The sequence below is a fragment of the Dipodomys merriami genome, unplaced genomic scaffold, assembly GCF_024711535.1.
Source record: "Dipodomys merriami isolate MVZ:Mamm:240054 unplaced genomic scaffold, mDipMer1.0.p SCAF_25, whole genome shotgun sequence".
NCBI classification, from domain to species: domain Eukaryota; kingdom Metazoa; phylum Chordata; class Mammalia; order Rodentia; family Heteromyidae; genus Dipodomys; species Dipodomys merriami.
This window is the reverse complement of record NW_027203937.1, coordinates 23,061,830-23,074,836: the sequence shown is the minus strand read 5'-3', so window position 1 is coordinate 23,074,836 and position 13,007 is coordinate 23,061,830. Positions and strand designations below refer to the sequence as shown.

The 13,007-nt window shown below is 40.7% G+C and overlaps 1 protein-coding gene and 1 non-coding gene across 5 annotated transcripts in view; one reads left to right on the top strand and one right to left on the bottom strand.

The window, feature by feature from the left end:
* The window catches only part of Trim66 (tripartite motif containing 66), a 71,330-nt gene that overhangs the window by 39,786 nt on the left and 18,537 nt on the right, over window positions 1-13,007 (top strand). For all 4 annotated transcript variants that reach the window (XM_070035258.1, XM_070035257.1, XM_070035259.1 and 1 more), the window contains 3 exons: window positions 490-648; window positions 11,863-12,384; window positions 12,544-12,736. In XM_070035258.1, the coding sequence (XP_069891359.1) occupies window positions 490-648; window positions 11,863-12,384; window positions 12,544-12,736 (874 nt within the window). The remainder of the gene's footprint in view (window positions 1-489; window positions 649-11,862; window positions 12,385-12,543; window positions 12,737-13,007) is intronic.
* Window positions 7,003-7,105, bottom strand: LOC138836654 (U6 spliceosomal RNA). Its single transcript, XR_011374975.1, has one exon. It is a non-coding gene; the product is annotated as a U6 spliceosomal RNA (small nuclear RNA).

Sequence of the window (13,007 nt, the reverse complement as noted above, 5' to 3'; positions counted from 1 at the left end):
GGATAAACCCTATGATGACACAGAAGTGTCTGAGGTTCATAGAGAGCCACAAGCTCTGATATGGGGTGGGAGTATAGCTTAGTGGTAGAGTACTTGCCAAGCATGCATCAGATCCAAGTTTTGATGTCCATCACCGCAAAACTAACAACAAAAGACAAATCAACAAAAGGACCCTATTTTATGATTATTAAAGTGACTATGACAGAGTTAGCTCAGAATGCTTGGTTTGGATTCTGTTGTAAGATTGTCATATGAGGATATACTCTTAGGAAGACTGACAGTACTGGGGTTTGAACTCAGGGCCTTGTGCATACTAAGTAGACACTACTATTTGAGTTATGCCCCCTAGCCTAAGATTATTTTTCTTTTTGAAAAAAATGTAAACACTTCATAATGTATAGGTCCTGACAAATAGGCAGGATACAGTGGGCACTGGCCCTTACTGCTGCTGTTATTTCTGTAGTGAAACCTACCCCAATTCTTTTCTAGGTTACAGATGAGCCTCCAGCATCTGAGGATCCAAAGCCAGCTCTTCCTCTTGATAAGACTACTACTTCCTTGCCCCAGACAGCTGGGGAGGAAACTCCTCACAGTGTTCCCACAATGGATAACAACACCCAGCACTCCTCTCCAAATGTGGTGAGAAAGGTACTAACAAAGCCTCCTCTCCTTGATGTGGGACCCTCAACCAGCAAAGACCCCAGTCACCTGGATGAGGATGACAGGGTAGGGGGAGGAGTATCCCTGCTCCGTCCCTGGATGCTTCAGAGCCCTGACTCATGCCTTCTGTCCTAGTGAATTAGCAGCACAGGTCCCTCTTCACCTCTATCTGCACTCCTTAATAAACAAGTATCATAGGGCCTGCGGGGCTCATGTATTGACTAAGGGGAAAGGAAATGAGAATAGATTAACTGGACATTTATTGTTTGGGACTATGTATGGTGCTTCACAAACATTGTCTCAATCCCCCCAACAGTTTTATGAGGGGGGCCATTTTATAACTAAGAAACTGAAGTCCAAGGCCCATAGCTAGCAGAAGAAAAAGCTGAGGTTTACTTAAAATGAAATCTTTTAGAATCCAAAGCTAAACCCTTTTCCTTTCTGAAATGAAAATAGGGAAAATATTTTCCCCCACTGGAAAATGGTTGGCATTAGAATTTGAATCAATGGAATTTGTTGAGTGGGTTGTCAACAGGTTGTCTTGCAGAGAGATAGCTGAGGGACATCTCGGAAGATGAGTGATCCAGAGACCTTCCTATCAATTCACCTACCCTCTTGGTGGAAGTATTCATTCACTCTGGCAGTAACCCAGACTCCCACAACTACTCAGCTCTCAACTCTCACCCATACCCTATATGCCTAACCCTATCCTCCTCCTAGCTGGAACCTAGTACTGTAATACTCTGCATTCACCCCTGCCTGGGTACTGTGACCCTATTCTACTTATCCTGTTTCTTCTCAAACTTGGGACCTTAGTCTTCCTTGTACTTCCACACAGTCCTGCTCTTCATACTCTATCAGCCAGTTTTCACCCTTCCACCTTATTCTCTCAACCCTATAGTACCCCTCTGGCTCTGCAAGCCCAGTTCTGCTAGTTGCTCATCAGGCTCTCTCAATAGCACCACCATGTCTTAGATCAGTCAGTCTCTGTGGTACTTTAGAACAGAGTTTAGAAAAGGAAGAAGTGGCAAAATGAAAGGTTAATTTGGAAATTCCTAATGACTCTTGAAATCTGATCAGCCATCTCATATTAGTGGCCTTTTGTCTGTACCTGTTCTGTCCTATCCTTTTGAAAATGGTTTCACCCAGAGGTGCTGTAAATAGGCTCTTTTGTGGTTTAACTCTCAGTGGTTTAACTTCTTATACTAAGATCATCATGTATCTATTTATATATTCATTCAGTGTTTAAAAATTACACACACACATACACACACACACACACACACACACATACACACAAAACTCACATGCAAACATTCTTCACACATTGGTTGATAAAGAAGTCAGACCCACACTGGAGTTTACAGTCTGGCAAGAGTGATAAATAAGCAAAACAATTAATCATGATAAAGTGCTGAGATAATCTTTGGAGTATGAGCCAATGAAGCACCTAACTCTGGGAGAGAGGGTTCATAAAACACTTACTATATGACATGGTTTGAAGTTAAGAATTGAAAGAGAAGGCTGCGTGCCAGTGGCTCACACCTGTAATCCTAGCTACTCAGGAAGCTGAGATCTGAGGATCACAGTACAAAGCCAGACTGGGCAGGAAAGTCTGTGAGACTCTTGTCTCCAGTTTACCACCAGAAAATGAAGTGGTGCTATGGCTCAAGTGGTAGAATACTTGTCTTGAGCTCACGAGCTCAGGGACAGTGCCCAAGCCCAGAGTTCAAGCCCCACGACTGATCAGAAACAAACAAAACAAAACAAAACAAACCCAAGAATTGAAATAGGAGAAAGAAGTTGCATTAGTGAAGGAAGGAAAGGAAGAATAAGTTAGTTTAGAAGGAATTGGCAACCTAGAAGGTCCAAAAGTGAAAGAAAGCCTGGGGCTCATGGAGGGTTTCAGATAATTTGGCTTATTAGGAATAGGAGATACACTGGAGATTGAACTAGACTGACTGGAAAGCCTTACAATGAATTTGCAATTGGAATTCAGACTTGGGGACAGGGGTAAATGACTGAAGATTTTCGGCAAAGAAAGGTCTGAGTTAAATTTGAAAGGTCACTTTGGCAGTATACTGGAATAGTACAGAGGAGAAATAGGAACTCGAATCTAATCAGTTGTCCTAGGAATGAAGAGGAAGCAAAGATTTCAAGTGCTATCAGATTACAAGAGTTTTAGACTCAGTGTCTGATTTCAAGAACAAGTCCTTTTGTTCCACACCCATATCTCTCTTGGCTCATTGGAATGGGAGCAGGGGAAAAGAACATTTTGTAAGCCGAGTGCAGGTGGCTCATGCCTGTAATTCTAGCTACTCAGGAGGCTGAGATTTGAGGATGGCAGTTTTGTGAGAGTCTTAACTCTAATAAACTATTCAAAAAAGCCAGAAATGGTTCTGTGGCTCAAATGGTAGAGGGCTATCCTTGAGCACAAAGAGGCTTAGGGAGAGTGCCCAAGCCTTTAGTTCAAGCCCCAGGACTGGCAAAAAACAAAAACAAAAACAAAAAACAAACTCCAGACAAACAAAAAAAATATTTATAGGGAGGAGTAAGTTAAGTTTTGAATTGCTGATGTTCTCCCTTGGAAGATATGTTAGATGACTAGAAGACAGCTGCTTTAGAGGTCAGAATATGCTGGACCATAGGTCCTCTTTGTGGCTGCAGGTTTGGCAGTGGATTAGTAAGAGTCTTGGGAACTCTCTCATTTTGAGCATCTGTGACTCTTATGAGACTGGGTCTCTTGCCAAAAAGTTTGGAGGGGAGGATGGCATTTCTTTTCAGATGGTTTCTAGACTTCTTTAAGGCTTGGACTCCCAGATAAAGGACCTTTAAGGTTGTCATCCTGGCCCAGGAGAACCTTTGTGTGGACAATGAGAGGTACAGAACTATACAGATAGTTATTGAAATAAGAAAAAAAATGTGGACTTTCTTTTTTGTTGTTGTTGTTGTCAGTTGTGGGGCTTGAACTCTGGGCTTGGGTACTGTACCTGTGCTCTTTAGCTCAAGGCGAGCACTCTACCTTGAGCCACCGTGCCACTTCTGGTTTTCTAGTGGTTTATTGGAGAGAAGAGTCTCACAGACTTTCCTGCCTAGGCTGGCTTTGAACTGCGATCCTCAGATCTCAACCTCCTGAGTAGCTAGGATTACAAGTATGAGCCTGGCTCAACTTTCCTTTTGAGGAAATTCGTTGCTTTGAAGTTTGGTTGGATAGAGCAGAGGTGTGAAGCTTGAGAATACTAAATATTTTGAATACTTCATCATAGAATAATGATAATAATACTTTGTATGTGTGTGTTTACTTTTTAAATAGTTTTTTTTTACATAGATAATTCCATTTTATTTCTTTGTTTATCCTAGCAATACTGTGAGGAAGATACTTTCTTATTTCCTTTTGAAAGATGTGGAAACTGAGACACAGAAAGGTTAAGTGACCCCTCTAAGCGTTAAATGGCTGACCATGGGCAATGTTAAGTTCAGAATATGGGTCCTAACTCAACCCTGTGCTCACCAACTAGGTTAAATTGCCTCTTTTTGTATACTTCAGTGGGAGAAATAGGACTGTATTTTGGTCTCTCACCTGATGGAATTTCCTACCTGATAATCTTTGAAATAGCCTGAGGCCTTCTGGGTAGAGGTCTTCAGACCAGCCTCTTTTGCTCTTGGTTATGTTTATTTGGTGAAGGTATGTTGGCTTTTAGCCACTCCCTATCCTGTGAGTACCAGGAAAATCAAATGTCTACTTGAAAGGTGCTGTAAGAGAAACCTGTGGCACAAGGCAACTTTCTGTGCATTAAGCGACAATCCTGTATTACCACAAGGAGGACTTCATTAGAGCAGAGCATCCAATGACTTTAGAGCTGATGCTAAGTGAGTTCATGGTGAAACATACTACAGTTGAAAATCAGACATGGAAGTTCTAGAATGGGTTTTCTAGAGACTTATGCTTTCTCAGCAGCATGTCCTACCACCTTCCTTGTATCTAGCAAGATATTTTAAAACAAATTTTGACTTCTTTTTTTTCTGGCAAAAGCTGTTGCCCAAGTTTCCCCCTCCTGGTTCAAGGGAACTCCACAACAGAACTTCCTTATATCCCTAGTGAAATGGAAGACATTTTGACGGCTTCTTCTCATACTTTGGAACTGGTCAACTGCTGAAAATACACATGCTGCTTTCTTGAGCTCTATCATGGAGTCAAAGCCATAGGCAACATAGATAACTTATCTGAGTTCCGCATCATCTACAAGAAAAAGCTCTCTGCTACTGCACAGCACAGTTCCAGATCTTCCACTGAAGACTTTAAGGAAGATGCTCTTGGCTTTAAGAGGAGTCTGGGATATATTTCCATTAAATGACAAAGAAGCAGTAGGCATTCCTGTGACTCAGATTAGGAAGAGTGATGCAGAACAATAAAGGATGATGACTCAGATGGACAGAACTTACCATTATCAAATCACTTTTCGATGCCCAAACTCTTAACTTTATAATAGCTCAATGAAATTTACATAAGCTAGTGGAAGAGGAAATTCAAGTGTGGAGCTGGGAAATGACTCAGTTGAGCTCATTCTCTAAACTCTGGTATATGTGAGGCAATACTAGGCATCTTGCTTTTACTATCTCCAAATATGCTGTTAAAGACCAGATCATGGATACTTAACTTCAGCAACAGTCTTTTACTCAACTTGGTCCTGAAACTGTTGAGAATATTCCCAGGGCCTTAAGCTTTCTTAGAGTCTGTTCTATGGCCTGGTCAGAAACCTGCAGAACTGTACAAGGATCTACTCTGCCCCATCCAGACAAACACTTGTCAGGTCTGACTGCCTGAATGTAACATCTGAGAAACCTGTCTTTTCAGTTCTATCTTGATTTCTTTTCCAGATCAAACCTAAGCTCTTTGTTTAGGTCTTCTGGTCATGAGAAAACAAACCCTACCATCTCAGACTGTAAGTTTCTTCCACTAGCCTGGATAAAATACTTCTGACCAAATTCTAAGCCTCCAAGACTTACAGAATCTTATTTATTACTTTCTTATTCCTTCTACCTCAGACTCTAGGATCCTCTAATTTTCTGTCTTCCTCAGATCAGAGGGCCACCAGAAACTTTTCATATTTCTTACCTCTTCACTTTCCATGAACCTTTTCTCATTTGACATTGGTCATTTGGCATATATCCATGTTCATTACATCCATAGAAATAGCCTCAATTAATTTGAGAGCTTTTCATTCAAATGGAAGAGTACTCACTGTCAATAAGATCAATAACTTCACTATTAAAAACTCAGAATGTGAAACCAATTACTGCAAATGTTAGTCTCTTCCCTTATCCATCTTATTGGGCTGTTTCAAGATCTATGGTTAAAGCAATATGCCTAATTTTGAAGGTGTTGAAGCACTCAAGGATTTCAAGGATTTAATTCACAAAGCAGTTTACCTCTGCCCTTGCTTTATCTGTTTCCTCAACTCAAGTGAAGGCCTTCAGTGTATTTCCAAGACAAAAACCTCAAGTCTTTGTCCCTTTTCTGTTGTACATTTACATAGTAGTCAGACTTGGTGATTTTAACCAGTAGGGTGGAAAATCCCAGAAACCAGATGTGCTCGGGCAAAGGTTTAGCAGCAGACTAGATGGCACAAAACCAAGGCATTATAACCTGCATGAACTCATAAACAACACTCAGGTATCTAGTTAGTATACTCTCCTCTCCTCTTTTCTCCTCTCTTCTCCTTTCCTTTCTTTCCCCTCCCTCCCTCCCTCCCTCTCCCTTCTTCCCTTCCTTCCTTCCTTCCTTCCTTCCTTGGCAGTACGCTGGAGTTTGAATGCAAGGTCTTGAGCTTGCTGGGAATATGTTCTTTTTTGGGGGGGGGAGGGGTCCGGTCTGGTCGTGGGGCCTGAACTCTGGGCCTGGGTGCTGTCCCTCAGCTCTTCAGCTCAAGGTTAGCACTCTACCACTTGAGCCACAGCACCACTTCCGGCTTTTTTCTTTTTGCTTATGTGGTGCTGAGGAATCGAACCCAGGGCCTCATGCATGCAAGGCAAGCACTCTACCACTGAGCCACCTTCCCAGCCCTGGGCATATTTCTTATAACTTGAATCATGCCTCCCTGAACTTTTTGCTTTAGTTCATTTTCAGATAGAGCCTCACATTTTTGCCTAGACTGGGCTCAGCATGATCCTTTGATCTACACTTCTCATGTAGCTGAGATTATTCTAGCCATGCCTGGCTTTTTTTTTTTTTTTTGGCAGTACTGTTTTTTTTTTTTTTTTTTTTTAACTCAGGGCTTCACACTTGCTAGGAAGGTGTCCTACCTGCCACATTCACAGCCAAATGGCTTTTTTTCTTCGATTAAAAATATGGAATGCTTCATAAATTTGGGTGTTATCCATGTGCAGGGTCCATGTAATGTCTGTATTATTCCAGTTTTAGTATATATGCTGCCAAAGTGAGCATCTGGCTCATTTTTTTGAGATGGGGGATCTTGTTAACTTTTTTCCTGGAATTTCCATGAACCACAGTCCTTCTAGTCTTCATGTCCTGATGTAAGCCACTGCACCTACCCCTCTAATTAGCATTCTTGATATAACAAGTTTATATACATGGTTTGTTTTCCTTAGAAATTTTTAGTTTTCTTATATTAAAGCAATAAGCAGATTGGAAGCACAGGGCCAAGACTTCTATAATAGCCACAGTGACAAAGGATAAGACAAGAAGTATCACTTGGTGATCCCATAGAAGATCATTCATTGAAAGAGCAGGCTAAGCTCTATTCTCAAACTTTCTGAAAGCATCACTAGACTACTTAATGGTTCACCTTAGTTTCTTGATTCATTAGGCACCATTTACTCTGCTTAATAAGACAAGGTGTGAAAGTGTTTTAAAATGTTAAAAATAACATTTTTGTTATTGAAAGAATGTTTCAGATTTCTGGCAAATTAATTTATGCGGCATGCTACCCTACCTGCATTGCTTTCCCCCCAGCAATATTATTTTGCTGTAAGACCTGGAAACATATATTATTAAACTCAGGGAATGTGTACTACGTGTCTGTTTATTGATTTTACAAGTACTTCTTATTAGGGCACTAGCTTCTAGCTAATAGCACAAAACAATTAAGACCAGCAGGCAGATTTTCTTTTTCTTTCTTTTTTTTTTTTTGGGGGTCCGGTTGTGGGGCCTGAACTCTGGGCCTGGGCGCTGTCCCTCAGCTCTTCAGCTCAAGGCTAACACTCTACCACTTGAGCCACAGCGCCACTTCCGGCTTTTTTCTTTTTGCTTATGTGGTGCTGAGGAATTGAACCCAGGGCCTCAGGCATGCAAGGCAAGCACTCTACCACTGAGCCACCTTCCCAGCCCCAGCAGGCAGATTTTCAAAGCCAAGTCTTGATTCCTGATCTTGGGCCTGAATACGTTTTAGAAATCTTGATAATCACTCTGTGTCTCAGTTTCCCTTCCTGTTCTTTCTAAATTTTGACAACATCACATGGCAAACATTGGGAACTATATTATCAATACATTGAACTCCAGAAAGAGACTAAAGTTGATACAGTGGAAAGGTGTAGAACATCAGGTAATAAGTCAAGCAGAAGACAGGTCAGATGGTGGAAGGATGCATAGATAGATGACTAGTAGAAGCTTTTGGAGGGTAGGCAAGATGTCAAGTCAGCTGTTTCAGGCAATTAAGACAGATGACAGATAAACTAACAGAAGGGTTTAAGGAAGGAGAGAATTTAGAGTAATAGAAGAGGTGATAACGAAGGGGGAGGTATGAGAAGATTATTTTGATTTTTTTTTTTGAGACCAGGTCATGCTATTTAGCCCAGGCTGGCCTCTGCCTCATCCTCTAGATTGCTGTCACTATGGATATGAACCATCACACCTGGCCAAGAAAGTGGGTCCTAGGCTCAGATAGTCTCCTCTTATTCCCTAAATATGATCTAAACTCCTTTGTTAGTGAATGAATTTGGCATTTTGACTTCTTCTCTGAACTAGATTATAGTTTGATTTCACTTGTAAATCTGAAAATGCCCATTTCTGGTCAAGGTATCAGTTACACAGTCTAGAAGTATAAGTGATAACCTTGGAAGACTTTACAGCAGGAAGTACATTTTCACCATCTCTCATTTGATCTCTGACCAATCCTGGGTTCTGGAAAGGACAGGTGCTATCATCTCCACTGGCAGCTGGACTCTATGTGAGGCACCACAGGCAGCAGAGTAGTATAGAGGCATTCCTCATATGATACATGAAATCAGCATACATACACATATGCATACACACACACACACACACACACACACACACACACACACACACACACTTATTTAGCACTTCATCCCAGAGAGCTAGTTGAAGTATTAGAAATAGCACATAATGAATGCAGGTTCCAGAAATGCCATTATGTTTGTTATAGAAATGGGGCTGGGACTGGCTTCCTAATATAACTGTGACTGAATTCTTCTCCCATAGAAGCTTCTTCCAACAAGTAGAGCTTCATCACACCTCCATATATAACTAGCCTCCTTGTGATTGAAGATGAAAGAATTTAATTTCTATCCTGCAGTCTCTCAGGACATACTACTGACCTCAGGCTATCTTTTGGGTGTTAGGGGAGCAGATCAAGCAGGATCACTTCAAAACAAACTGTGAGATAGCTTCCACACTGCTGCCATGGCTTACTATATATATATATCTTTCTCTCCCTTATTATTACAGTAACTCACATCTCATGGTATGCAATAACTTATTAGGACAGGAGAGTTGATATATATATCATATATATGATATATAATATAAATAATTATAATGTATATTATATAATATATGATATATATCACATATACTATATCTCATATATATTATATGTTATATACTATCTATCATATATAACATATATATGATATATCATATATAACATATATGATATATATCTTATATATAATATATTATATGCTATATATCATATATAATATATTATTATAATATCCTATATTAGGACAGGAGAGTTGTGATCTCTACCCCTAATGTGGCATTTTGACCGTGGAGATTTTATCTTGTGAGCATAACTTGTGACATACAGCCTGATAATTTTTAGTTTGATAGTCTAGATGGATTAATGCTTAGCAGCAAAGATGTCACTGAGAATTATCTATGTAATTCTGAATGTCTACTATGGGTAGATGAAAATTGAGAGTTAAAAATTGGAAACATGGGCTGGGATGTGGCTTAGTGGTAGAGTGCTTGCCTAGCATGCATAAAGTTGTGGGTTCAATTCTTCAGTATCACATACACAGAAAAAGCCAGAAGGGGCTCTGTGGCTCAAGTGGTAGAGTGCTAACCTTGAGCAAAAGAAGCTCAGGGACAGTGTTCAGGCCCTGAGTTCAAGCCCCAGGACTGGCAAAAAAAAAAAAAAAAAAGAATTGGCAACATAAGTTTTATGATAACAAGAAAGAAAAATAGAAGGGAAGAAAGGAAGGGAAACAGATGAGTGAAGGACAAAGAAATTGAAGGACAGAGGATGAGACAGAGAGAAAGGAATGAGGCAGTCAGCTTTTGGAAGAATGTGGCCTTCGAAGCAAAGGTCTGGATCCTAAAGTTATGAAAAGCCAATCCCAAGTGTACTAGTGGTGAAACAGTGAAAGGATCCTGTGGGATTGGGAATGTAATGAAGATGGCTACTATTGCTACTTCTATTTAGCCTGATAGTGTGTATGGAGTACGAAAGAAATGTGTCACTATTACTTGATTTGTGTGCACAGAAATGCATAAAAAATTCTGAAGTGATTTTAGTAGGGTCGCAAGGTACAAGATCAAGACATAACAATGTGTTATATTTCTATATACAACCACAAATAAAGAGAAATGGAAATTTATAAAATTATGTTTTAAAGAAACATAAAAATCTTTGAAGCCTTTCTGAGTCATGTTTTTCTCAAGTGCAAAACTAGGGTCACAGTAACAATAATAGCAGCAGCAGTAGAAGCAGCTGTTTGTATATATGAAGGATGTTTGACTTATAACCATCAGTCTCTTTTGTATACATTTAATAAATACATTTTCTTCACACTAAAGGCCATCTGAAAAATTATTGTTATTTCACACACTAATGCAACTCTTCATTTTATGCAGTTAAATCTCCCAAAGAACAACATAGCAGATATTGTTCTAAATGTTTATATAGACGATTTCTCTAACCTTCACCCTTTAATGGTTATTCTGAGAATTAAACGAAGCAGTACATGTAAAACACTTGGCAAATTGCCCTGTATATAATAAATTCTCAATAAACTAAGCCATATAAAAATAATCATTTTTTGGGAGACTCAGTCTCTGTTGTTAGTAGGACTAAGCTGCTGTTCATTTGGCTTAAGATTTGTAGAACAGTCACATATTCTTGTTTTAAAATGTTTAGTAGCTCATTAATTCATTCAAGCACTGCACTTGGGTCTAAGAATATAGGAGGTAAACAAAAGAGTCAAAATCATGTCCTGATGGAGATTATGATATCATAGGGAAAGCAGAAATTAATCAAATGGCATCACAGATTGTGCTATGAAACTAAAATTGCAAGGACCAGACATTATGAGAGCATTAAAGGCAAGGAGTCTAGTCATGGCTAGAGAATGAAAGAGGCTTTGTTGCAAAACTGGCAGTTATTGAGTTCTGAAAGATAAATGGGACAGGGGGCAGGGGTAAAAAAATGTTCCACAGAGATGTGGCAGTCTGTTTAGAAGAGGTGAAGGCTATGGTGAAGTAGGAGGAACTGAAGACCATGTCTTAAAGCATTGGAGCCCAGAGACTAAAGAGAGCATTGGTGTACGAGCTGTGGTTACCAAGGAGGGTAAGAGACAGGTCATTAAGGCCCTGGAAGCTATTTAGCATTTTCTCATTCATTCTAAGAATAATGGAGGGCACTGCAGAGTTTTATGAATAGGAATGATATGAACAGATGTGTGTTCTTCAGTGAGAAATACTTTGTATTTTGCCACTTCTGATGTCTATGGAGATTGAAAATCATGTTAGACTAAGGCATTATTAGTAGAGAGGAATTAGTAGATGGGTGAGAGATATTGGAGGCAGGTTGATGGGGCCTGGCATTGGTTTGGGTAAGGGAGGAGGGGTACCTCATTGATCCAACTTGCAGAAGCCATAGTGGAATCTGAGCATATCCCCACTTAATACCCTGACTCTACTCTTGTCTGCTTCTATAGCACTCCACTTCCATGAGCATCATGGGATTTTCCAACACTCTGGAGATGGAGTTGTCATCTACGAGACTGGCAAGGACCCTAGAGCCACAGATCCACAGCGTGAACAGTCTGACAGCTGGTTCGCCCCAGGCAGTACCAAGCCTTCGAAGTGGCCCTCCACAAACGGTGTCTAACTTTTCAAGTATTCAGAGCCACACCATGCCAAGCCTGACAGCCACTCATCTACAGTCCATACCAAACCTTGTGCGTGGCACATACCAGTCCACGCCCAACCTGATGAGTGATTCTCCACAGGCTATCACAAGCCTAGCAAGTGATCACTGTCAAGGTGGGCCCAGCCTACTGTCTGGTCACACCCAGGCTGTGCCAAGTCTGACCACTTATCCTCTGCAGAACATAACATCAGTTTCAGACATACAATTGGAAAGTAGATCCAGTTCCAGTCCTGGCTCTGGCCCAACTTCAGAAAGCCTGTGCCCCAGGGATGGGGCTGATGCCTCCATGGGCAATGCCCTATGTAAGGTAAGTCCCAGGGAAATGCCTTTACACTTCCTCTGCTTGTCACTGGGCAATCTTTGGCCACTGATGGTCATATTCTGGCTTTAGCTTAACAGCTCTGAGAACACTGATGACCAAAACAATTGATTCTTTTCATTCCTGTTGACTTTTCACTTTTGAAAGATGGAAAGTGAAGATTCCACTCGTTTCATTGATTCATTGGGACAAGGTCCCAAAGCCCCAAGTTTGGATGTTCCCAAAGACTTGGCCATCTCTTCAGAACTAGAGGAGCCAATCAACCTCTCTGTGAAAAAACTTCCTGTGGCACCAGTAGTTAGCACCTCTACAGTTTTGCAGCAGTATCAGGACACAAAAGGTGAGATTCAGGTAAAGCAGATTGTCTTTCATGTTGGCTAAAGACTTGAGAAAATGGACTCAGCACTCGCAGGTGAGACAGAAGTGGACAGACAGGCTTAAAGCCTGGGGACACTGCATCTTTCTGAGGTTAAATTCACTTGTCTCCTCCAGAAGTGACTTTCACCATTCTGTTTCCTTCACCACGGCCAGGGTGGTCCATGTAGTCTCCTTACAACATTCTGCATGCCAAAAGTCCCAGGGCTCCAAGTTTCATAGAAGGGGACCAAGAA